At 45.6% G+C, this 26,514-nt stretch overlaps 2 protein-coding genes across 3 annotated transcripts; both read left to right on the forward strand.

Annotated features, from left to right (window-relative positions):
- The first annotated feature begins 1,198 nt into the window (after nt 1–1,198).
- Nucleotides 1,199–14,828, forward strand: SCAMP5 (secretory carrier membrane protein 5). The gene is given in 8 exon segments (XM_087704061.1): nt 1,199–1,272; nt 4,103–4,166; nt 4,976–5,102; nt 10,447–10,548; nt 11,959–12,076; nt 13,843–13,866; nt 13,869–13,973; nt 13,975–14,828. Coding segments are annotated over 7 exon segments (627 nt in total). The 5' UTR covers nt 1,199–1,272; nt 4,103–4,159; the 3' UTR covers nt 14,119–14,828.
- Nucleotides 14,829–18,705: 3,877 nt separating this feature from the next.
- On the forward strand, nt 18,706–24,953 carry PPCDC (phosphopantothenoylcysteine decarboxylase). Of its 2 annotated transcripts, none has more exons than XM_087704062.1 (7): nt 18,706–19,095; nt 20,280–20,450; nt 20,530–20,625; nt 21,312–21,440; nt 22,193–22,401; nt 23,703–23,803; nt 24,590–24,953. In XM_087704062.1, the coding sequence occupies exons 2-7, from the start codon at nt 20,310–20,312 to the stop codon at nt 24,808–24,810; spliced, it is 897 nt and encodes a 298-aa protein (XP_087560188.1). In that variant the 5' UTR covers nt 18,706–19,095; nt 20,280–20,309; the 3' UTR covers nt 24,811–24,953. The 2 variants fall into 2 exon arrangements, with proteins under 2 accessions (XP_087560188.1, XP_087560189.1); XM_087704063.1 differs by having other exon boundaries at nt 18,785–19,095; nt 22,193–22,361; nt 24,590–24,725.
- Nucleotides 24,954–26,514: the final 1,561 nt, after the last annotated feature.

Genomic DNA, 26,514 nt, shown 5'->3' on the forward strand with positions numbered 1-26,514 from the left:
GAGTGTTGGTGAAAAGGCCTTTCTCAAATAGAAGAATGGGCATAAATTATCTGTCTGTCTGTCTGTCTATCTATCTCTATCTATCTAGCTAGCTAGCTATCTAGCTAGCTAGCTTAGCTAGCTAGCTATCTAGCTATCTATCATCTGTCTATCTATCTATCTATCTATCATCTATCTATCTATCTATCTATCTATCTATCTATCATCTAATCTATCTATCATCTGTCTATCTATCTATCTATCTATCATCTATCTATCTATCTATTTATCTATCAATCATCTAATCTATCTATCTATCATCTATCTATCATCTAGCTAGCTAGCTATCATCTATCTATCTATCTATCTATCTATCTATCTATCTATCTATCTATCTATCATCTATCTATCTATCTATCATCTGTCTATCTATCTATCTATCTATCTATCTATCATCTATCTATTTATCTATCTATCAATCATCTAATCTATCTATCTATCATCTATCTATCTATCTATCTATCATCTATCTGTCATCTATCTGTCATCTATCTATCTATCTATCTATCTATCTATCTATCCATCCATCCATTCATCCATCATCCATCTATCTATCTATCTATCTATCTATCTATCTATCTATCTATCTATCTATTATCTATCTATCTATATCTATCTATCTATCTATCTCTATCTCTCTCTATCTATCTATAGAGAAAGAGTTTGTCATTCATGTACAGGATAACAGGAATAAGAATAAACATGAATAAGAACACAGGAGATGGGTACAAATAATTGGGGCCAGTAGGACAGGGACGGTGGGCACGCTGGTGCGCTTATGCACGCCTCCTTTACGGACCTCTTAGGAATGGGTTGAGGTCAACAATAGACAGTCTAAGGTTAAAGTTTTGTGGGGAAGAAACCACAGAGTCAGGTAAAGCATTCCAGGCGTTGCCCACTCTGTTGCTGAAGTCGTATTTTCTGCAATCGAATTTGGAGCCGTTTACTTTGAGTTTGTATCTGTATCTGTTTGTGTGCTCCTGTATTATTGCACGGTGTTTTAAAAGTGCAGAGACTCTCCTGTTAGATGTTCTCCAGGGGAATAGGGACTCTGACCTTCAAAACAGTGTGCAGAACATAGTTGAAAATTAACCATGGTGACAGGATCCCGTTTGGGGGGGGGGGGAAGTTGCCGCCTAAACTGCCTTTGGCTCAGTTTAAGAAATGATCCTAAGCCACGGAGTATCTCCAAGCCAGTTGCCCTGACTCCATAACCAAATGAAAGGACTACAGGTTTGTAAAAAGGGAGCGTTAAATAAGCCACGATTTAGGACTGTAGCCAAAGTTTGATTTGAAATAAGCCACAGTTCCCAGGGTTTGCTTGAGCTGCTAATAGACAAGCACATTAACTGGGATCACACCTTGTTCTGAGCCAGCATTTCTCAACCTTGGTCTCTTTTAAGACGGGTGGACTTTCGACTCCCAGAATTCTACAGCTCCCAGTGTTACCACTGATCAGGCTGGTGGTGGGGCTGGAGGTTGGTTCATTGGCTCCAACTCTCTTGCCTCTTTTCCTTCAGAAGGGGTCAAGATCTCCTTGGGTTAGTTCATTCACGTCATCGCTGGAGACTTCAGGCTTATGTCAATGAAACAACTGGCCTCAGGAGAAGTGAAAAAATAAATAAAGAAAATATTTTTGCAATGTAGGAGAGAGGGTCAGAGAGAGAGGGCAGGAGAGAGAGAGGGACAGGGAGAGAGAGAAAGAGAGGGGGGACAAGAGGAAGGGAGGAAGAGAGAAGGAGAGAAAGAAGAAGGGATAGAGAGCGAGGGAAAGAGGGAGGGTGAGAGAGGGAGGGAGAGAGAGGGAGGGAGGGAGAGAGAGGGAGGGAGGGAGAGAGAGGGACAGAGAGGGAGGGATATAGAGGGAGGGGGAGAGGGAGAGAGGGGGAGGGGATAGAGAGAGAGGGAAGGAGGGAGGGTGAGAGAGAGGGGAGGGAGAGAGGGAGGGAGGAGAGAGAGACAGAGAGAGGGAGGGAGGGATATAGAGGGAAGGAGTGAGGGAGAGGGGGGGAGAAAGAGGGGCAGAGAGTGAGGGAGGGACAGAGGGATGGAGGGAAAGAGGGACAGAGAAAGGGATAGAAAGAGAGAGGGAGGAAGGGAGGGAGAGCGAGAGAGGGAGGGAGAGAAAGAGGGGCAGAGAGAGAGGGAGGGAGGGATGGAGGGAAAGGGACAGAGAAAGGGATAGAAAGAGAGAGGGAGGGAGGGAGAGAGAGAGGGACAGAGAGAGGGAGGGATATAGAGGGAGGGAGAGAGGGAGAGAGAGGGGGAGGGATAGAGAGAGAGGGAAGGAGGGAGGGTGAGAGAGAGGGAGGCATATAGAGGGAGGGAGAGAGGGAGAGAGAGGGGGAGGGATAGAGAGAGAGGGAAGGAGGGAGAGTGAGAGAGAGAGGGAGGGGAGAGAGGGAGGGAGAGAGAGTCAGAGAGAGGGAGGGAGAGAGGGAGAGAGAGGGGGGAGAAAGAGGGGCAGAGAGAGAGGGAGGAACAGAGGGACAGAGGGAGGGAGGGAAAGAGGGACAGAGAAAGGGATAGAAAGAGGAGGAGGGAGGGAGAGGGAGGGAGAGGGAGAGAGGGAGAGAAGAGGGCAGAGAGAGAGGGAGGGACAGAGGGAGGGAGGGAAAGGGACAGAGAAAGGGATAGAAAGGAGTGAGGGAGGGAAGGAGAGAGAGAGGGAGGGCGAGAGAGAGAGAATGAATCTTGAAATAGGCCACTTCTGATCTGCGCTGACCATCTTACGGCCTAATCCAGAGTTGGGATAAGCAGACTCACCAAAGGCCTGGAATAGCTTTACTCAGAGACATAACCCATTTCCTCCACTGTGATGAGCTGTGACTCAAGTTGTGTGATCTAATCCCCCCAAATCTACATTTAAAACCTTGGCGGAGAATCTGTCCTTCTCTCGGAGTTGCATGTGGACAATAGAATATGTAAGATAAAATATAAAATTAAAACCATAATAAAACCACCACAATATGGCACCGGAGAACTGCAATAGGTTAATTCAGCGGGTTGCAATAATACAGCAGGTTGCCATCCGTCCAATGGCTTTGTCTAACCAAGATCAATCGGAATAGAGCTGGGAAGGGACCTTGGAGGTCTTCTAGTCGAACCCCCTGCTCAAGCAGGAGACCCTATACAATTTGAGACAATGTCCAATGTCTTCTTAAAAGCCTCCAGTGATGAAGCACACCCAAAACCTGTGGGTGGCAAGCTGTTCCAATGATTAATTGTCCTCACTGTTATGAAGTTTCTCCTTAATTCCAGATTGCTTCTCTCCCTTGATTAGTTTCCATCCATTGCTTCTCGTCCGGCCGTCTGATGGTTTGGAGAATAGGTTGACCTCCCTTCTTCTTTCTGGCAGCCCCTCAAATACTGGAATGCTGCTATCATGTCCCCCCTAGTCCTTCCTTTCTCTCGACTAGCCATACCCAATTCCCGCAACCGTTCTTCACATGTTTTAGTCTCCAGTCCTTTAATCGTCTTAGCTGCTCTTCTCTGCACTTTCCCCCAAAATCTCAACATCTTTTTTGTAACGGGGTGACCAAAACTGGATGCAGTATGGTTTATGGTTTATGGTTTTATTATTTATAGGCCACCCTTTTCCCTGAGGGGACTCAGGGCGGCTTACAATATATAGGGAGGGGAGTACAAGACAGTAAGACATAAAACAATACATAAGTAAAAAATAGTACACAACATTCATCATTCGGGTGGGGACGGATTACGATCTTTATCCCCAGGCCTGACGGGATAGCCAGGTCTTGAGGGCTGTGCGGAAGGTCTGGACGGTGGTGAGGGTACGAATCTCCACGGGGAGATCGTTCCAAAGGGTCGGAGCTACTACTGAAAAGGCTCTCCTCCGTGTAGTTGCCAGTCGACACTGACTGGCGGATGGAACTCGGAGGAGGCCTAATCTGTGCGATCTAAGTATTCCAGGTGTGGTCTTCTTACCAGGCCTTCTTTCTCTAAGAGACCATAAAAATATTCAGGGGGTGCAAACAGAACTAGTGCCCTCTAGTGGCCCAATGTTATAACGACACTATCCACCCTTTTGTTTCTACTTCAGCTTTGGTGGTGAGCTGAGAATTCTTCTACGCAATAACTTTCAAGACAAGGAAACACCATGGGAGGTAAGTGAATGATAAATGTCCTTGTACGGTAATCTTGTAACGTTATGGGGAAATAAGGAAGAGGAAGGAGGGTTGCTTGTCTGTCTGCTGCCCGGAGTTATTTATAAAAAATAATAAAAGAAGGATTTTAAAAGAAATCTAAAAACAATTAAGGCAAACGCTGTGTGAAGGACTGATGCTTTTGAGCAAAATTTGGGAACGTCAAGGCTTTATTTCACATGATTAAACCAATGCCTTACTCAGCAACGGACATTTTGAGCTCGGACATGGTCATAAGTGGAGGAATACCTCTATGGCAGTCTTAGATAACTGCTCTGTCAGGCCCGCAGCCATCTTTTCATTTGGCTCTTTGGCCTGCCACGCTTTCTATTATTCTACTATGCATTTTCTATGGTGGGAAAATGGGAGGGGAGGATTGTAAGGAGTTAGATGATAAGTAGCCATAACAACGTTCTTTCTAGAAAGCCAAGGTCATCCTCTGTCTCTGCACCTCTGCGCCTGATCAGGATGGGAGGAACTGCCAGCGTGGCAGTGGAAGATTGGACCATGGGATGGACTTGTGGGCGTGGGGGGCAAGATCTTGAACTTTCAACTGGGTGGGGAAAACCAGGGAGCTTTCAGATTTGGGTTTTCCCAGATGTGCCAACATGGCTCTCTTCATCAATTGGAAGTTTGAGCAATACTTTGCATCGGACTCTGATTTACTTTCGCATGCTATTTGGAGCCTTACATGGTCAGGATCCTCTCTTGCTTTGGGAAGAGGCAACCTCATCCACCCCCAAAAAAAATGACTTTTGGCTTTCTTGCAGAAAGAGTGAACAATTTCCCCCTCTGCCCAGATCATTCCCCTGAAACCATGTTTTTACCAGGATTTCGACGAGGAAATTCCCCCACTCCACAGAACCACAGTCAAGCGTCTTTACTACCTCTGGATGTGTGAGTTGAGGGTCTGCGGGTGGGACGGGCAATAAATTAACCCAACAAAAGTGTAGGGAAAAAATAGAGAATATACTGTATTCGTCTAACTGAAACTTATATACATATATATATATATATACCCTATATATATGTCTACTTTAATGAAAAGAAGGACTAGGAGAGACATGATAGCAGTGTTCCAGTATCTCAGGGGTTGCCACAAAGAAGAGGGAGTCAAGCTATTCTCCAAAGCACCCGAGGGTAGAAAAAGAAGCAATGGGTGGAAACTCATCAAGGAGAGAAGCAACTTAGAACTAAGGAGGAATTTCCTGACAGTTAGAACAATTAATCAGTGAACAACTTGCCCCCCAGAAGTTGTGAATTCCCCAAAACTGGAAGTCTTTAAGACGATGTTGGATAGCCATTTGTCTGAAACGGTATAGGCTTTCCTGCCTAGGTTGGACTAGAAGACCTCCAAGGTCCCTTCCAACTCTGCTATTATATTGTATTGTACCCTGTTTCCTCAAAAAATAAGACGACCTCGGATAATAAGCCCAATTGAGCTTTTGAGCTCATGCGCTAAAATAAGCCTCCCTATAAAATATTGCAACACAGCAGCAGCCATGAGGCAACCATGCTCACCGCCTCCTGCACCTCAAAAATAATAAGCCCTCCCCTGAAAATAAGTCCTTCCTGAAAATAAAGCCCTCCCTTAGGGAACAATGAGTTCGCTTAAGGACCACCGTGTTCCGTTTATGACCACTGTGCTCGCATAATGACCACAACAAAAATGAGGTTGTAAAATCAGGTGGGGACCCGCTTAAGAACCGTCACGACTTAACGACTGTACGGGTAAGTCCCTGACTTACAACAGTTCATTTAGTCGAAGTTGCGACGGCACTGAAAAAGCAAGCGATGACCGTTTTTTCACACTTACGACCGTTGCAACATCTCCAGGGCCAGCAGAATTCGCACTCCTGGCAACTGGCTCGTATTTATGATGGTTGCAGTGTCCGGGGGTGGGTGGGGGGGTAACATGATTCCCCTTTTGTGACCCCTCTGACAAGCAGAGTCAATGGGGAAGCCAGATTCAACTTAACAACTGGGTTACTAGCTGAAGAACTGCAGTGATTCAATTAACCAATGTGGCAAGAAAGGTCATAAAACTCACTTAATGAATGTTTCACTTAGCAATCTAAATTTTTGGAGGTTAGTCATGGTCGTAAGTCGAGGACTACTTCTGTAGCTTAGAAATGGGAAAGGATCCTCCATCCAGTTTCTGAATGCGGCCCCACTGGGATCTTTGGTGAAGCTCTGTGATCTCCCACTGTGTGATCTGCTCTTTGCTCCTTCTCGCTTTCTCCCCATCTTTCTTGTTTTTTTATCTCTCTCTCTCTCTTCTCTTTCGCTCTCTACTTTCTCTCTCACTCACTTTCTTTCTCTCCTCTCTCTCTCACTTTCTCTCTCTCTTCTCTCTCTCTCATTTTGTCTCTCTCAAACACACTTCCCCTCTCCTCTCTTTCTCTCTCTCTTCTCTCCTCTCTTTCTCCCTCTCCTCTCTCTTTCCCTCTCTCTCTTTTCTCTCTCTCTCTCTCACTCACTTTCTCCTCTCTCTCACTCACTTTCTCTCTTCTCTCTTTTTCTCTTCTCTCTCTCTTTTCTCCCTCTTTCTCCCTCTCACATTCTCTCTTCCTCCATTCGCTCCTCTCTCTCTGTCTCTCTTTCCTCTTCCCTCTCTCTTTCTCTCTCTTCCTCCTCTCTCTTCTCTCTCTCACTCTCTCTCTTATTTTGTCTGTCTCAAACACACTTCCTCTCTCTCTCTTCTCTCCTCTCTTCTCTCTCTCTCACTTTCTTTCTCCTCTCTATTTTCTCCCTCTTTCTCTCTCTCTCTCACTTTCTCTCTCTTCCTCCCTCTCTCTGTGTTTCTGTCTCTTTCTCTTCTCTCTCTCACTTTCTCCCTCTTTCTCTCTTTCCTCCTCTCCTCTTCTCTCTCTCTCTCTGTACAATTCTGTCTGCAGTGAATAGCATCACCTTGGCTGTCAATCTGATCGGTTGCCTTGCATGGCTGATTGGAGGCGGTGGAGCCGTTAACTTTGGACTGGCAATCCTTTTGGCTTATTCTCTTTACACCCTGCTCCTACGTGTGCTGGTTTAAGGCCAATTTACAAAGCTTTCAAGTAAGTGATAGGGCGGGGTCTTCCCTTCCCTTCCTCCCTTCTTTTTTCCTGCATGATGCATCTGCTCCCCTCCCCCCAGAAGCTCCTCCTTTCTCTTAGTCATTATCTGGGCTAGTCCCCACTCACAACACAGCAATGATAAACTGTAATTATTATTTTTTTAAAAAATCCATTTATGGGTGTGCATGGACCACAAAACTGACTGCAGCCTGGCAACAAAAGCTTTTGGTAAGAAACTGATTACGGCCTGGTCAGTTTCAGGCAGGAGTTGGAAGCTGACCTAAGAGATCTAAACAACTAATTAAGGTCACAGAGCTTGTTAAATCGTCCTTGGCATTTGTTTAAGAGCCCTGCTACTTGGGGAGAACGTCGGCTTAGGAAAAGGTGGCTGGTTTGAGCAACCTCTCTGCCTTGCAAGGGGGTAGAGAAATAATAATTGTAATAATAATAATAATAATAATCAGTAATTTAAAAAAAAATGAAATTAGGCTACCAAACAGTCAAGAAGCTGAAAAAATTTCGCATTTACTATATATGGATGATTTGAAACTCTATGGAAAGTCAGAAATAGAAATCCAATCATTGACAAACACAGTCCGAGTATTCAGCACTGATATTTCAATGCAGTTTGGCATGGAAAAATGCGCCACTGTACTCCATAAAAAAGGGCAAAATCACTGCATGTGAGTGGAATTGAAATGCCCAAAATCACTGCATGTGAGGGAATTGAAATGCCCCAATGGCCAACTAATTAAATGCAAAGAAAATGAAGCCTACAAATACTTAGGCATTCTGCAGTTGGATAACATCAAGCATGGAGAAGTAAAAACTATTGTCAGGCGAGAGTACACCAACAGAGTTAGGAAAATTTGAAATCTAAATTGAATGGTGGAAATACAATCAAAGCCATAAATACCTGGGCAATACCAGTTATAAGATACACAGCTGGCATAGTTAACTGGACACAAGCTGATTTGGACCTTTTGGACCGAAAAACCAGGAAACTAATGACAATGCACTACAGTTTACATCCACGTGGTGATACTGATAGACTGTACCTGCCCCGAAAATCAGGTGGCAGAGGATTATTACAAGTGAAGCAAACAGTTGAAGAAGAAAAACATGCACTGGCTGATTATTTAAAAGAAAGTCAAGAACATTCTATTAATCGAAGTAAAGAACAAAAATCTACTGAAGGCCAACAGACAAAACAAGAATACAGAAAAGATGTGATAAAATCAAGAATGGAGAGTTGGCAGAACAAAGCACTGCATGGCAATTTCTGGAAAAAATAAAAGATAAAGTGGACAGTGAACAAACTTGGTTATGGTTAACAACAGGTACATTAAAGAAAGAAACAGAGTCACTAATCCTGGCTGCGCAAGAACAAGCTATCCGCACAAATGCCATTAAGGCCAAATCGAAAAATCCTCTGATGATGCCAAATGCAGACTTTGCAACGAAGCTGATGAAACTGTTGATCACATACTCAGCTGCTGTAAAAAAATCGCACAGACTGATTATAAATTGCGGCACAATTCAGTAGCACAAATGATCCATTGGAATTTGTGCAAAAATTATAATATTAAAACAGCAACAAACTGGTGGGAACATCAGCCTGAAAAAGTCACCGAAAATCAGATGGTCAAGATCTTGTGGGATTCCGTATACAAACGGACAAAATACTGGCGCATAATACACCAGACATCACACTGGTTGAGAAAAACAAGGTTACAATCATAGACATTGCAATACCAGGTGATAGCAGGGTCGCCGAGAAGGAACATGAAAAAATCGCAAGATACCAGGACTTAAAAATCGAAATTCAACGACTATGGCACAAACCAGCAGTGGTAATTCCAGTGGTAATCGGCACACTGGGTGCTATTCCAAAAGCACTGGAATACATTTGAAAACAGTTAAAAATTGACAAAATCACCATCAGTCAAATGCAAAAAGCCGCACTGCTTGGATCTGCACGCATATTACGAAAATACGTTACGACGTCTAGGCCCCTGGGTGGGGCCCGACTAGTAACCAATGCCAAATCCGGCAAAACAACTGGCCGCTGTGATACAATTGTATAATAATAATAATAATAATAATAATAATGGAGCATGTAAACAGTGATACCCATTGTCATCAGGGCACTTGGTACCATGCCCTAGAATTTTTATAAGATACATCAACCAAATTGCAGCTTCCTGCAATAAATAACACCAGCGGAACTGCAAAAAACTGCGCTACTCAGAACATCGTACATTTAAGAAGGTCCTTGGTTGATACCTAGGACGCTGGCAGCAACCCATATCAACCATTAGCACCAGTCAATGGTATTTGCGATGCATCTTTAAATGTTCAGTTGACCGAGTTTCATGTTTAATGAATAAAGGAATCACAACAACAACAACAACACAAACAACAAAAACATTTTTGAATGCTCATTGGCTGAGTTTCATGTTCAATGAATAAAGAATAATAATAATAATAAAAAAACTAGTGATACCCATTGTCATCAGGGCACTTGGTACCATGTCCAAGAATTTTATAGAACACATCGAGAAATTGCAGCTTCCTGCAATAACACCAGCGGAACTGCAAAAAAACTGTGCTACTCGGAACATCGTATATTTTAAGAAGGTCCTTGGTTGATACCTAGGACGCTGGCAGCAAACCGTATCAACCATTAGCACCAGTCACTGGTATTTGTGATGCATTTTTAAATGTTCAGTTGGCTGAGTTTCATGTTTCATGAATAAAGTATAATAATTAATATGAAGGTGGAGGAAGAGGAGGAGGAGGAGGAGGAGGAGGAGGAGGAGGAGGAGAAAAAGAAGAAGAAGAAGAAGAAGAAGAAGAAGAAGAAGAAGAAGAAGAAGAAGAAGAAGAAGAAGATACATTGATACATCTTAAGAAGGTTCTTGGTTGATACCTAGGATGCTGGCTGCAAACTGTATCAACCATTAGCACCAGTCACTGGTATTTGTATGCATTTTTGAATGTTCGTTTGACTGAGTTTCGTGTTTAATGAACAAAATATATAACAACAACACCAATAAACAAATCTCTACTGGATGTCTGCAACCAGCAAGTGTCTCTGCCTCTCCGGGAATCCTGGGAGTTGAAGTCTCTTCCTCTGGAAGCTGCTGGGGTTTGAGTAGACGGTCCCTTCTGTTTTTCTGCAGGACTGACAGCTCCTTCAGCTTCATGGCTTTCTTTTTCACCTTCATGGCGCAGCTGGTGATCAGCATCATTCAAGCCGTCGGCATCCCCGGCTGGGGAGTTTGGTAAGCGGGCGATGGTGGCTCCTTCGTGGGTTCGCTCATTTCACCCTTCCGGGTGGAGGGGTAGGGTGGGAGGGCAGGAGGTTAGCAGCATTCGTGGGCATTTAGGATCCAGCACAGGCTGCAGATTCCTGGTTGGAAAAGGTGGGCAGAAAACTTTCAGATGGGTTTGGTAAAACGATGCCAGTTTTTTTGTGTTTTTATTTTTTATTTGCAAGGCTGGTGATCTAGGGTGAAGGCACCAGGCTAGAAACCGGGAGGCTGGGAGTTCTAGTCCTGCCTAACCAATGAAAGCTGACTGGGTGACTTTGGCCCAATCACCAGGAGGCTGGGAGTTCTAGTGCTGCCTTACACCCGAAAGCCATCTGGGTGACTTGGGGTTAGTAACCAGGAGGCTGGGAGTTCTAGTCCTGTCTTAGGAATTCAAGCTGGCTGGGTGATTTTTAGGCCAATCACCAGGAGGCTGGGAGTTCTAGTCCTGCCTTACACCCGAAAGCCACCTGGGTGACTTCGGGTCAGTAACCAGGAGGCTGGGAGTTCTAGTCCCGCTTAGGAATTAAAAGCCATCTGGGTGATTTTTAGGCCAATCATCAGGAGGCTGGGAGTTCTAGTCCTGCCTTACACCCGAAAGCCACCTGGGTGACTTCGAGTCAGCAACCAGGAGGCTGGGAGTTCTAGTCCCACTTAGGAATTAAAAGCCAGCTGGGTGATTTTTGGCCCAATCATCAGGAGGCTTGGAGTTCTAGTCCTGCCTTACACCTGAAAGCCAGCTGGGTGACTTCGGGTCAGTAACTAGGAGGCTGGGAGTACTAGTCCTGTTTAGAAATTAAAAGCCGGCTGGGTGATTTTTAGGCCAATCATCAGGAGGCTGGGAGTTCTAGTCCTGCCTTACACCTGAAAGCCAGCTGGGTGACTTCGGGTCAGTAACTAGGAGGCTAGGAGTACTAGTCCTGTTTAGAAATTAAAAGCCGGCTGGGTGATTTTTGGCCCAATCACCAGGAGGCTTGGAGTTCTAGTCCTGCCTTACACCTGAAAGCCAACTGGGTGACTTTGGGCCAGTCCTCCTCTCTCTCAGCCCAACCCACCTCGCAGGACTGTCGTTAGGGGGAAAATAGGAGGAGGAAGCAGCATTAGGGAGATTTTCTGCCTTTATAGTTATTTATAAAAATAATAAAGGCAGGATTTTTTTTTTTAAAAAAGAAATCTTTGTAAGGAACACCTAAAATCTTGGATTTTAAAGGAGCATCGTTTCTTTCGCCTGCTTTGAAATTTCCTTCATTTCGATAAGGCCTTGAGCATCTCAGGATGCTTAAACAGAACCCAGACGGAATATACCACCTTTGAACGATGGGGGGGGAAGGTCCCCAAATTCTCTAAAATGCATTTCCCCCCCCCACTTTTCTTTCGCTTCAGTGGCTGGATTGCAGCGATCTCTTTCTTTGGGACCAACGTGGGCTCGGCTGTCGTGATGCTCATCCCTACCGTTCTCTTCACAGCCATGTCGGTCTTCTCCTTCATTGCTCTCAGTATGGTAAGAGAACTGATTTATCCACTTTTATACTTTTTGAAGAAGCGAGTGATCCACAAGAAGGATAATATTCTCACCCAGCTCCTCAAAGGCGACGAACCCTCTGAGGTGAACTCAAAAATCCCTTTGTTGGGTTTCTGAAAGATCCCCTAATTGATTCATGAGTCTCAAGCCAAGTTTCAAAAGTCACTTATTAGGAGCACCATTCTGGCAAGACCTTACTGCAGTCAGATCTAGGAATGTCGGCACCCCGGGCAAAAGATTTATCTCGCAGGCTAACAAGTTTGTCCAGCAGGGAGATCAGTGGTGGGATTCAGCCGGTTCGCACTACTTCGGGAGAACCGGTTGGTAACTTTCTGAGCAGTTTGGTGAACTGGCTGTTGGAAGAAATCATTAGGGCAGAGAGCCGGTTGTTAAATTATTTGAATCCCACCCCTGAGGGAGATGAATAGTTGTCTGCCACATCTATTCATCTCTGATCCCTTTTATCCCCAGAGCTAGGGTGGGGCTTCGCTAGTAGCGGTGGCTCTTCCTTCCCAAGGGCCGGCCCATAGATTTCCACTGCTCTCCTCTCCTCTGCCTTTTGCACATCCGTGCGTCAGGTACTGGACGCAGCTGCTCCTCACAAAATCAGGAGTGGTCAAGTGACGGCTTGCTTAACAATCCCCTCACTTAGCGATGAAGTTCCAATTTTTAGGAGGGTTATGGCATTGTCTCACGCCCTCTGAAACCCTCGCACCTGGTTTTAAATCTTCATAGTTGCCATGCAGGCCTTCCTGTTTCCAATAACGAGACAGCCAACCATTCAAACATCCACAAATGCACTCCGACTATGAAGTCCTTTTATGGTGCAACAAAGCTGGGGGCTGATTAGCTGCTACGGTTGCAGGATCTGGGTTTGGCTAGTCTAGAGAAAAGAAGGACCAGGGGTGACAGGACAGGAAATATCTTCCAATATTTGAGGGGCTGCCACAGAGAGGAGGAAGGGGGTCAAGCTATTTCTCCAAAGGACTGGAAGGCAGGGCAAGAAGCTATGGATGGAAACTAATCAAGGAGAGAAACAACCTGAATGAAGAAGAAACTTCCTAACAGTGAAGACAATTAAACTAATTGAACAACTGTGGATGGTTCATCACTAGAGGTTCTTAAGAAGAGACTGGAGAGGCATTTGTCTGAAATGGTGTAGGCCAGGGTCTCCTGCTTGAGCAGGGGTTTGGACTAGAAGACCTCCAATACTTCCCTTCCCTTCCCCTCTCCTTTTTTATCTTCTCTTCCCTTCCCCTCTCTTCACTTCTCCTTTTTCTCTTCTCTTTCCTTCTCTTCTCCTCTCCAGTCTCCCTTTTTCCTCTTCTCCTTCTCTTCATCTCCTTTTTTCTCTTCACTTCTCCTTTTTCTCTTCCTTCCTTCTCTTCTCCTCCCCTCTCCTTTTTTCTCTTCTTTCTTCTTTTCTCTCTTCTCCCTTTTTCTCTCTCTCCATTCTCCTTTTTTCCTCTTCTCTTTTCCTCTCTTCACTTCTCCTTTTTTCTCTTCTCTGCTTCCCTTCCCTTCTCTCCTCTCTATTCTATTCTATTCTATTCTATTCTATTCTATTCTATTCCTATTCCTATTCCTATTCCTATTCCTATTCATTCTATCCTATTCCTAATCCTAATATCTATTCTATTTCTATTCCTAACCCCATTCCCATTCCCATTCCGACTCTACTCTACTCTTCGTGCTGCAGAGGCAGCCTGATGTATCTTCTTCTTTCTCCTCTTCTTCCTCCGCAGGTGCACAAATTTTACCGAGGGAGCCGGCGGCAGCATTCAGCAAAGCTCAGGAGGAGTGGACCACCGGGCCTGGAAAAAACCCTCAGGTCCAGCAGGCGGCACAAAACGTGGCCGTGGGCGCCGCAAACAACGGCCATGATGCAGCACCGCAAGCAGTATTCGGCCACCCCTAACTACAACTACGCCAAGCGACATGTGAGGAGTCAGGAAACGCACACACACACCCCACCCCAACCCACCCCGGTCCGAGGCGATCCCAGAAGACGTTGGCTTTAGGTGGGCAAGGAAGGAACGAAGAAGGCCGTGCGTTGTGGGTGCGGGTATCTTGTGTAGTTTCCAAGGGATGAATTCCATCATCTTGTTGCCGCGGTTGGGGAGGGGAAGAGGGAGGCGGCCAGATGGCGGGAGAGACGTTGTCCGGGAGAAAAATCTCTGCATTTGATTCTTCTTCCTCTTCCTGGGTCCCCATCCTTGGGCCTCCTGCGGTGTCTTCTTTCCCCTCCTCTTCTTCTTCTTCCTCCTCCTCCTCCGGAGAAGGAACGCATTGCCCTGCAGGACAGTTGTGTTGTGCTGTTGTGCCTGTGTGTGTGCGTGTGCGTGTGTGCTCATTTCTCCCTCTTTTTTTTTTTTTTTTGGTGAAACTGTGTACGGTGGTGTTTTTCGACGTTCTTGTGGTGATCATGATTTTTCTAGCCGCATCGGAGCACCGGAGGGAAGAGGTCTTCCCCTCTAGGGGAGGTGTGAGCCCTGAGCGTTTAAAACCCCATTCCTGACTGCAGGCGATTCTCCCTGCGGCAATCCAGAAGTGGATTGCCGGCTTCGTCATCCGTCATTCCTCCTCTTTCTTTCTCTCTCTCTCAAAAGCCACAGCAATAACCCCGGCAGCTGGAAACCTGGCTAAACATGGGCTTTGTTTCACATTCCCAGGAAGGCTGTGTTTATCGAGATAGAAGCCAAGATGGCTTACTCCCGTGATGGCAAACCTATGGCATTGTGGAGCCCTTTCTTTGGGCACCTGCGCCATCGCCAGCCGGCTTTTGTGGCCGCCGGAGCAGCGAAAAACGGCCTGAAAATGGCACCAGAAATGACCAAAAACGAAGCAAAAACTAGCCTGCTGGTCTTCCGAATTCTAGTGCTCTGGCGCACACAAAGATCAGCTGCATGCTGGAAGCTCAAAGATCAGCTGGCCAGCACATGCGTGCATGCCGGCCAGCTGGTTTTTTGGGTTTCCAGCACTCCAGCACACGTGGATGTGCCTTGCGGTTTGGCCAATTGCCGCCGAAAGGATTCGCCATCCCTGGTTTACTCTGTCTTGGAAATTTTCATCGTCTCTATCCAGTTCCATTTCTTAGGTCTCTCCCTTTCAGCTTGAACAAATCCCCGTTTTACGAAGTCTACGCTTCCTCGATCGATCCGAGTTAGCAATGTAACGAAAAGCAAGCCTTCCTTTGAAAACATCTGGAGAGACTAAATCAACACACGGTGTGGATTTGAGGGTAGGTTTCCAGCCCGACTCTTCCTTCCGCGAGGACCTGGCTGCCTCTTTGGCTCTGTGTTTTGTTTCCCTTTCCAACACTTTGGGGACATGTTGCTACACGTTGGGAATGTTTGTTGACCCGTTGGAAACGTAAACAAGCACCAGGCACAAACCACCACATGTGGTGGCCCTGTTAAAAAAGAAAAAGCAAAGAAATTTTGCTTACACATTCGTACTGTCAGCGTTCCAAGTATCATGCAGAATTAAATCAGAGTCCAAGGCAAAACGATCCTTAAAGTTCCAATTTAATATGTCGGACATCTTGGCACATCTGTGGAATCCCAATTCTGGGAGTTACCTAGGATTCCCACCCAGTTGAAAGTTCATGATCTTGTCCCCACACCCACAAATCCATCACATGGTCCAATCTTCTTCTTCCACGCTGGTATCTCCGCCCAGCTGGTTCCGGTCAGGTGCAGAGGTGCGGAGACAAAAGATGACCTTGGGCTTCTAGAAAAGAATGACAACAACACATTCCACCATTCTACTCCTTTCTATTCCCCCCTCCCAACTTACTACACTAGTGAAACAGCATAATGAAATAAGAGAGTGTGTGGCAGGCCAAAGATCCCAAAAGGGATATAACTGCAGGCCTAACACATACGTGGTTAGGAAAAACAGCTAGACAACGTATCTTTTGCTTTCCGAATTGATCCAGTCTACTTTTTCTAGGTTTTAAAAGAAGATTCATTTTGCTTTGGGAGCAGCTGAGCAGCTAACTCTTTGCTCCGACTTCCTTGCAAAATGTTAGCTCCTCTCCTTTCAAGAGTATCTGCACAGGGAGGTAGTTAAAAAAATAAAAATAAAATAAATCCAAGCAACTTTGCAAATAAACTGGCCAAGTTGCAGCCCCTTTTATCCTATATTGCCTCTTGGTTTCTGTTTTTTCCCCCCTCACTTGCGGACTTTTCTGCTTGTGTGATCCCACTTCTTTCTGGGATCAATCAAGGGTACCAAACTGTAATGTAATGTTGAGAAGGGGATTATTCAGGTGCAGTTAAGCTGTCTTGTTTTAAGCAGCCGTGTTGATCTCAGGCCCCAATCTCTTCTTGAAAGCTTCCAGGGATGAAACTCCCACCACTTCCGAAGCTGTACCATGGGTTGGTTGTTCTCCCTGTCAGAAAATCCCTCCTTATTTCCAGGTTGAATCTCTCCTTGTTCTGTTTCCATCCATTATTCCTTGTCTGGCCTTCGGGTGCCTTGGAAAATAGCTTGACTTCCTCCCCTCAGCATTTGAGGGGCTGCCACAGAGAGGAGAGGGGAGTCAAGCTATTTTCCAAGGCACCCCAAGGCCAGACGAGGAATAATGGATGGAAGTTGATCAAGAAGAAATTCAACCTAGAAATAAGGAGGAATTTTCTGACAGTGAGAACAATCAACCCATGGAATAACTGGCCACCAGAGGTTGTGGGAGCTTCATCACTGGAAGCTTTGAAGAAGAGACCGGACTGCCATTTGTCAGAAATGGTGTAGGGTCTCCTGTTTGGGCAGGGGGTTGGACTAGATGACTTACAAGGTCCCATCCAACTCTGTTAATCTGTAAAAAAAAACACCACCTCTCCAACGCACTTCAAACAAAGTAGCATTGTGGGGGTCACCTTGGTGCTCTCTGGGCTTGATGACGTTTTCTTGCAGACGTCTCCTGACCCAACTAGGTAACGTCATCAGTGCTCTGAGGGTGTTGATGGGGATGGCTCAGACGGGGATGGCAAACGTCAAGAAGTGACGGCGTTACCCAGCGACGGAACGTCTGCAAGAAAACAACTTCACTGGAATTCTGGAAGTTGAAATCCACACACCTCAACGATTCCTGTACATTTTTCGATTCGTAGATTGCTTTTATCTGTTGGCCTGTTCTGATCGGCAACAGTCTTGATAGCAGAAGCTGAGAATGTTGTCATAATTCTAAAGAAGAGACGGGAGGTCTGTATATTTGCATCAATTCCTTTTATTCTAGCACTATAGCGGTCTAATCTCCTTTGGTGGAGAAGATTTGTGCCACAGAATAGCCGTGGCCATCACGATCCCTAACGCTGTATCTAATTCACCGTGCGATCTATTTTCTTTTTTTAAATAGATATCTCAATGGGAAAAAAGGAGGGGGGGGAGATTTTAAAACATCCGAACCACATGTGATTATGCAATTGTTCCGTGTCTGTCCCTGATGAAACGGTGTCAACCTGGAAATTAATGAATAAAATAAACTGTATCGATAAAATGTCTTTCCCCTCTTTTTCTGCGGCAGACCGTTAGACCTTGAAACGGGGATGTCAACCGGCAGGATGGCGCATGGTAGCGATGGCGGGAAGCTCGGATGAAAACTGTGAGGGAATTGGGTGAAGAGGCTAGAAAGGATGTTGAGGTAGTTGAGGGTGAAGGGGAACTTCGTTTATATAAACCACAGTTAAAACTACATTTAGATGGCAAACCTAGACAGCAGACTAAAAAGCAGAGACATCACCCTGCCAACAAAAGTGCGTATAGTCAAGGCGATGGTTTCCCCAGTTGCAATGGACGGCTGTGAAAGTTGGACCATAAGGAAGACTGAGAGCCAAAGAATGGAGGCCTTTGAACTCTGGTGCTGGAGAAGACTCCTGCATTGAGTCCCTTGGACTGCAAGGCCATCCAACCGGTCAGTCCTAGAGGAGATCAACCCTGACTGCTCTTTAGAAGGCCAGATCCTGAAGAGGAAACTCAAAGACTTTGGCCACCTAAGGAGAAGGAAGGATTCACTGGAGAAGAGCCTCATGCTGGGAACGATGGAAGGCAAAAGAAGAAGAAGGGGACGGCAGAGAATGATGTGGCTGGATGGAGTCACTGAATCAATCAATCTATCTATCTATCTATCTATCTATCTATCTATCTATCTATCTATCTATCTATCTATCTATCTATCTATCTATCTATCTATCTATCTATCTATCTATCTATCTATCTATCTATCTATCTATCTATCTATCTATCTATCTATCTATCTATCTATCTATCTATCTATCTATCTATCTATCTATCTATCTATCATCCATCCATTCCTTTCTCTTTCTATTTGTATCTCTTTTCTAACCAATCATAAAATCTCCCCCATGTCCTGGAGTTTCCAAGTTGTAAAATTGTGTAATATGAAGTGGGTTTCCAGCAAATTTGGCATCAGGAGAGCCATGGAAGAAATATAGGATTTCTCTTAAAAATCAGAGTCTCTTATCTTAGCTGTCAAAGTGTGTGTTTGCTCTGCTGTCTACATTCTAATCTAAAACTTAAAAAACTAAAATTCTGCGTTTGGACATCGCTTGCTATGAGCCATGATGCTTCTGAAGAGGGAGGGAGAGAGGGAGAAGCCAGTTGCGTATGAGTCTAGGAATCCAATCTATGGTCATCCTATCCGGAAGTGCAGTCAGCCGTTAGACTCTATCGTCAACCACTTCGCTCTCCTTCGGAAAGGAAACGGAAGTTGAGTCCGTTTAAAGTGGGCGTGCTCTTTATGCTCCCAGAAAGAACCGGAAGGTACTGTCTTTATTGACATCCGACGGCCGGAACTTTTTGATCCGTGGGGTTGTGTACCCTTATTGGTTTTCCCCCTTTCCTTTTTTACATATAGTTTTCATATGTAATTTTATACGTTAGACCGACCCGGATTGGATCCTGCAACGTTATCCTGGGACACGCATGTTCGCCTTCGTTAGTTATTTTTATATCAGACTCTGAAGGAAAAGCTGAAGGCAAGTTCACACCTCTCTTCCCCCCATCCGCTCCAAACCCTCCCTGTAAGGTAGGCCAACCTGCAAGCACGAGCGATTGCTTCCCCCAGTGAAGTTCCGCGGCTGGCCAAAGATTGAGCCTTTTCAGACGTGGCTCTTACTTGGGGTTTTTTCGCAATCCGCGTGGCTTTTCTGATTCTATGCTTGGCCTAATAAAAATACGGGCTGGGTGGGTTTTGCCCCAGAAAATCCCTATGTGGCACTTGAAAAACAGCTGAGTTTATTGCTGAGTTGGAGGAGCGTTTTATCTGTGTCTGTCTGTCTATCTCACAATTATATCATATCTATCTATTACAATTATATCATCTCTCTCTCTCTCCCTCCCTCCCTCTCTCTCTCTATCTCTCTCCATCTATCAATTATATCATCTCTCTCTCTCTCTATCAATTATATCATTCTATCTATCTATCTATCTATCTATCTATCTATCTATCTATCTATCTATCTATCTATCTATCCATCCATCCATCCATCCATCCATCCATCCATCCATCCATCCATCCATCCATCCATCCATTATATCATCTCTCTCTCTCTCTCAATTATATCATCTATCTAGCTCTATCTATCTATCTATCTATCTATCTATCTATCTATCTATCTATCTATCTATCATATCATCTACCTACCTACCTACCTACCTACCTACCTATCATCTATCTATCCATCTATCCATCTATCCATCTATCCATCTATCCATCTATCCATCCATCCATCCATCCATCCATCCATCCATCCATCCATCCATCCATCCATCCATCCATCCATCCATCCATCCATCCATCCATCCATCCATCCATCCATCCATCCATCCATCTATCTATCTATCTATCTATCTATCTATCATATCATCTTATCTATCTACCTACCTACCTACCTACCTACCTACCTACCTACCTACCTACCTACCTACCTATCATCTAATCTATCTGAAATGATCTCTATATATCTAGAGCTATGTTTTATACACACACACACACACACACACACACAAATATACTGCCGATCTCCCCCATAAGGCGTCTCTAGGTGAAACATACCTTTCGAGCATAAAACTAACCAGTAAGTCCTGCAATTGACCAAATGCAGTTCAGAGGCATTTAATCTGGAGCAGTAGTCCTCATGGGTTTTTTTTTGTTTTGCAGGTGAAGAAGGATCGCTGTCTGGGCCTGATCATGGAGGCTACAGCGTCTCCTCCGCCACCAATCTGCTCCATGGCTTCGGAGAAAAATGCCCATATCCTGGTCGGGGTAACTGGGAGTGTGGCTGCACTAAAGTTGCCTCTTTTGGTGGCAGAGCTTCTGAAGATACCTGGAGTGAGCAGTTTTTCATTGTCTTTATTTATTTGTCAACTTTACAGACCCCTCATTCATACCTCTGTTCTTCTCTTTTTAGCTGGAAGTTCGGGTGGTGACAACAGAAAATGCCAAACACTTCTATAAACCCGAAGAGCTTCCTGTAACAATCTACAGTGACTCTGATGAATGGCAGGTCAGCATTGTTCAAACAGGTTTAGCTTTTCCTTTATGGCTAAGGAGGTTTTATTTGCACCCTGGTTCACAAATTCTGTAAGGTAAAGGTAAAGTTTCCCCTCGCACATATGTGCTAGTCGTTCCCGACTCTAGGGGGCGGTGCTCATCTCCGTTTCAAAGCCAAAGAGCCAGCAATGTCCGAAGATGTCTCTGTGGTCATGTGGCCGGCATGACTCAACGCCGAAGGCTCACGGAATACTGCTCCCTTCCCACCAAAGGTGGTTCCTATTTTTCTACTTGCATTTTTACATGCTTTCGAACTTCTAGGTTAGCAGAAGCTGGGACAAGTAAGGGGAGCTAACTCCATTATGCGGCGCAAGGGGTTCGAACCGCCGAACTTTCTGATCGACAAGCTCAGCGTCTTAGCCACTGAGCCACCCCACATTCCTCATTCTACAAATTGTGTAGAATGGGCTTCATATGTTCTAACTACAGGCATTTTTGTTGTCTTTGGAGCGGCAAACCATCTTATGTTTTTATATATCTTGCACCGTTTGAATTGTGATAGCTTGGTTAGTTCTCAGTTTGTTTTACTGAGCCTAGGAAGATGAGTAAGAAAGCGAAGTAACTTGGACTGTATTTATGTAGAATGCGGTTAAGCAGGCTGGGTGAGTTACATTAATTGAAGCAGTGTCTTGTCCTCAGCTGTGGAAAAAACGCACCGACCCTGTGCTACACATTGAGTTGAGGCGTTGGGCTGACCTCATGCTGGTGGCTCCTCTGGATGCAAACACCCTTGCCAAAATTGCAAATGGCATTTGTGACAACTTACTGGTGAGTTACTGGAATTTGAATTTGAATTTATTGACATTTGTATGTCGCCCACTCCCTTGAGACTCTGGTAGAGTAGAGTAGAGTAGAGTAGAGTAGAGTAGAGTAGAGTAGAGTAGAGTAGAGTAGAGTAGAGTAGAGTAGAGTAGAGTAGAGTAGAGTAGAGTAAAGTAAAGTAGAATAGAGTATTATTGTCATTGTACATCATGTATACCAGGGGTCTCCAACCTTGGCCACTTGAAGACTTGTGGACTTCAATTCCCAGAATTGAATTGAATTCTGGGAGTTGAAGTCCACCAGTCTTCAAATGGCCAAGGTTGGAGACCCCTGATGTATATAACAAAATTGGTTTTAGCCTCACTGGTGCAATCCATGTCAACAAATACAAACAACATAAATAGCATAAAGAATAATCCCTATGCAAGTAATTAGGACAAAAAGAAAAAAGGAAGAAAAAGAAAAAACTAGTCACACATTTCCACCTGTGGGTGGAGTGATTGTGGTTGATGATGCACATCCCATCATTCGTCTGCCGTTCCCACCCCCACCCCCACCCCTGCCATCTCCCCTCTAGACCTCTTGAGACTACAAGGCCGTTAGTGGAGCACCTCCCAATCTCTCTACGTCTTGGCTTATTTTATAAATGAACCGGCCTCCACCTCCGTTCCTCTGTTCAAGGTTCTGGCTGCATTCCCCTTGTGGTCAGGTCCCCATCGGTGGCCATTTCCTCCCAAGGCTTTGCTCTTTCTGTGCAGACCTGCGTCATCCGTGCCTGGGACGTGAGCAAACCTTTGCTCTTCTGCCCTGCCATGAACACCCTCATGTGGGAGCACCCCATCACGGCTCGGCAAGTGGGGCAGCTGAAAGAACTCGGCTACGTCGAGATCCCTTGCGTCGTGAAGAAGCTGGTTTGCGGAGACGAAGGTCGGTGGTGGGCCTCTCCGTCCAATCCCATTAGCGCGAGGTGAAAAGATACGTTACAGTTGTTTCTGACCCAGGCTCCCTTAACAAGCATGAAGCCAAGTCCTGGTCCTGGCAATACCTCTTTTATTTACACGGCTGTGAATTCCTTTCATTCACAGTCAGCCAGGCTTGGCAAACAGTCTTCCAGAGGAATGTTTATCCACACGAACCTTATCTCGTTTGGAGAGCTGCCAGATAACTAGTTTCCAAACACAGGGCAAGGCCACACTTGGCACAGAATCTCTTACAGTCACAAACAGAACTTTCCACTCTTGAAACGACCGAATGAATGAATTGTTTCCTGCAAAAGCCCCCTCCCCATTCGCTCCTCTTTCCTATGGGTGGGGCCAATCACTTCCAAGGTGTGGCTTTACTCCTAAGCCTGGTGTGTCATGCCCAAATAGAATCCGAGTCAGAAAAGTAAATTAAAAGGTAAGGTAAAGGTAAAGGTTCCCTTTGCACATCTGTGCCAGTCGTTCCCGACTCTAGGGGGCGGTGCTCATCTCTGTTTGAAAGCTGAAGAGCCAACACTGTCCAAAGTCTTCTCCGTGGTCATGTGGTCGGCATGACTCAATGCCGAAGGGGCACAGAACACTGTTACCTTCCCACCAAAGGGGGTCCCTATTTTTCTACTTGCATTTTTACGTGCTTTCGAACTGCTAGGTTGGCAGAAGCTGGGTCAAGGAACTCTGGAGTCTTGATCCTGGCAAAACCTCTTTTATTTACATGACTGTGAATTCCTTTCATTCACAGTCAGCCAGGCTTAGCAAACAGTCTTTCCAAGGAATATTTATCCACACGAACCTTATCTCGTTTGGAGCGCTGCCAGATAACTCGTTTCCAAACGCAGGGAAAGGTGGTATTTGGCACAGAGTCTTTTACAGAACTTTCCACTCTTGAAACAACTGAGTGAACAATTTTTTTCCTCCAGAATCCCCCTCCCTGTTCGCTCCTCTTTTGTTTCCTCTGGGAGGGGCCAATCACCTCCCAGGTGTGGCTTTACTCCTGAGTTAACTCTGCTTTCTTAGTTGTTCTTGTCTTCTGGCAGCTCTGCGCAGGCGCACACTGGGAACAGGCTCCAGCTGTTCCTCTGCCTCACTGCTGTTTAGTTCCCTCTCTGCCTCCAATGCAGAGCCCTCGTCTGAGCTTCCCTCAGCCCCCAGGACTGGCCCATGTTCCTCCCCACCCTCCTCGCTGTCCGACTCTGCTGTCAGCTCCACTGGCCGCCAGCGAGCTACAGCAACAATTAGACCTCACCTTAACCTCAACCACCATTGACCTCCGTGCTCTCTGGTCACACAGGCCGAGGGGCCATGGCAGAAGTTTCAACCATTGTGGGGAAAACAGAGGCTGTGCTGTTGGAACGGGGCCTGCTGAAGCCTCACCGATTCTGAAACTTGCAGGTACTGTCCCGCTTTTTGTGGCATTTTGACTCCGTGAAGCTGGTGGGAAGGGCGGGATCAGAAAAAGGAAAGCTCGTAAGAAGCCGGTTTTCGGCTCTTGTTTTACAGAAAGGGTAGAGGAAGCGCAGAATCAACTTCCCGGGGAAGGTAGTGGGTCATTCCTCAGTAACGGAATTTAAACACGCTTGGAATAAACACATGTCCATCATCGGGCTGAAATTTAAAAAGTACATTAGTGAAACGATAAACAAATAAGTAAATAAAAATGTAAATAAACAAATTAAAAGGGAAACTAAAAGCCTTCTCAAAGGGCAGACTCAATGGCTTACTGGGTCTTATAGCAATAGCAATAGCAATAGCAGTTAGACTTATATACCGCTTCATAGGGCTTTCAGCCCTCTCTAAGCAGTTTACAGAGTCAGCATCTCTCCCCCACAGTCTGGGTCCTCATTTTACCCGCCTCGGAAGGATGGAAGGCTGAGTCAACCCTGAGCCGGTGAGATTTGAACAGCCGAACTGCTGAACTGCAGTCAGCTGAAGTAGCCTGCAGTGCTGCATTTAACCACTGCGCCACCTCGGCTCCTCTTATAGGTTATAGGTATTTTAATAGGTATTGTAGGTTTTCTTGTCTGAGCAGGGGGCTGGACTAGAACACCCACAAGTTCCTTTCCAGCTTATTCATTCTATTCTATTCCGTTCTGTTCTGTTCTATTCTGTTCTACTCTCTATGCTCTGCTCTGCTGTGCTCTACCCTACCCTACCCTACCCTACTCTACTCTACTCTAGGTAAAGGTTCCCCTTGCACATATGTGCTAGTCCTTCCCGACTCTAGGGGGTGGTGTTCATCTCCGTTTCAAAGCCGAAGAGCCAGCGCCGTCCGAAGACATCTCCGTGGTCATGTGGCCGGCATGACTCAACACCGAAGGCGCATGGAACACTGTTCCCTTCCCACCAAAGGTGGCTCCTATTTTTCTACTTGCATTTTTTACCTGCTTTCGAACTGCTAGGTTGGCAGAAGCCGGGACGAGTCACGGGAGCTCACTCCGTTACGCGGCGCTAGGGATTCGAACCGCCGACCTTTCTGATCGACAAGCTCAGCTTCTTAGCCATTGAGCCACCGCGTCCCCCACTCGACTTGACTCCGTTTTTTTGCCATTGTATGTTTCCACAAACTCGAGGCATTTAAGTCCTCTTACGATGCACCCCCAATGAGTTGCTTCTTCTTGACAACCTCCATTCTGGTTTCAGCCTGAGATTTGGCACCTCATCTACACTCCTACCAGGCTGGGCTTCGTCTAGATGTCTGGCTTCTAGAGGTTTGTTTTTTTTTGTATGCGTGTGTGTATGAAATCCTTTGAGAAGAGCGGGGCTCGGGATGGATGGATTCAGGCGGTTCCACCACAAAACCACGTTCGACTAAAGCGCGCTCGACGAAACCGCGTAGCTGACATCATCAACAGGGCAACAACAGCGCGGAGACAGAAGCACGCTGTAAACGCTAAACCTAAAATTAACCCCTAAACCTAAACCTAACACCCCTAAACCTAATCCTAAACCTAACCCTAAACCTAACCCTAAACCTAACCTTAAACCTAACCCTAAACCTAACCCTAACCCTAAACCTAATCCTAACCCTAAACCTAAACCTAAACCTAACCCTAACCCTTAACCTAACCTTAAACCTAATCCTAAACCTAACCCTAAACCTAACCCTAAACCTAACCCTTAACCTAACCCTAAACCTAACCCTAAACCTAACCCTAAACCTAATCCTAACCCTAAACCTAACCCTAAACCTAACCCTAACCCTTAACCTAACCTTAAACCTAACCCTAAACCTAACCCTAAACCTAACCCTAAACCTAACCCTAACCCTTAACCTAACCTTAAACCTATTCCTAAACCTAACCCTAAACCTAACCCTAAACCTAACCCTAAACCTAACCCTAAACCTAATCCTAACCCTAAACCTAACCTTAAACCTAACCCTAACCCTTAACGTAACCCTAAACCTAACCCTTACTTTAAGTTGAATCGGCTTGCTTTCAAAGCGCTATTTAAAGCGCCCTCCTTTCTCCGCGCTCGCTGTTGTCGCCCTGTTGATGACATCAGTGACGCGGTTTAATCGGGCGCGGCTTAGTCGAGCGCGGTTTTGTCGTGCCACGGATTCAGGCGGGATCCTCTCTGTAAACCTCATGTCACACTCGCCTCCTGAACTGGCAGCTCGCCACAGGTACCTTTGACCTACCTCTGCCTTGCCAGGTGTCTTTCTCCAATCCGCTGCTGCAATCAAGAGACCCTCTCATCCCCCCAATCCTTTCGGACGAGGCTCCCGATGTTTGGGGAACCCCAGGTCCCCCAAGATTGTCTGGAGAAGTGACCCTCAGGCATCTCCCTCGCCCTTTGCTCTTTTTTTTTTTAAATAGTTTTTATTAAACATTATTACCTTTAAAAACAGAAAGAAAAATTACAACAACATAAGAAAAGACAAAACATACATAACAATATAAAGTAAATATACAGCCTTTTGTATCGGCATTCATTAGTTATACATTTTTTTTAAGCGTAAAACATACAGATACAAATACGATTTTAAACATACAACCCCCCCTCCCCTCCCCCCCCCCCGCGGTGACAGTCATTCACAGCCCAACTTTTTTCTTTCCTTCCTCATTGTTAGGTCTCTAAGCCACCTCTTCTCATTGCAAAGT

The sequence above is a fragment of the Thamnophis sirtalis genome, unplaced genomic scaffold (genome assembly GCF_051295495.1).
Source record: "Thamnophis sirtalis isolate CommonGarterSnake01/CBP01778 unplaced genomic scaffold, rThaSir2_p1.2 scaffold_2, whole genome shotgun sequence".
Lineage (NCBI taxonomy): Eukaryota > Metazoa > Chordata > Lepidosauria > Squamata > Natricidae > Thamnophis > Thamnophis sirtalis.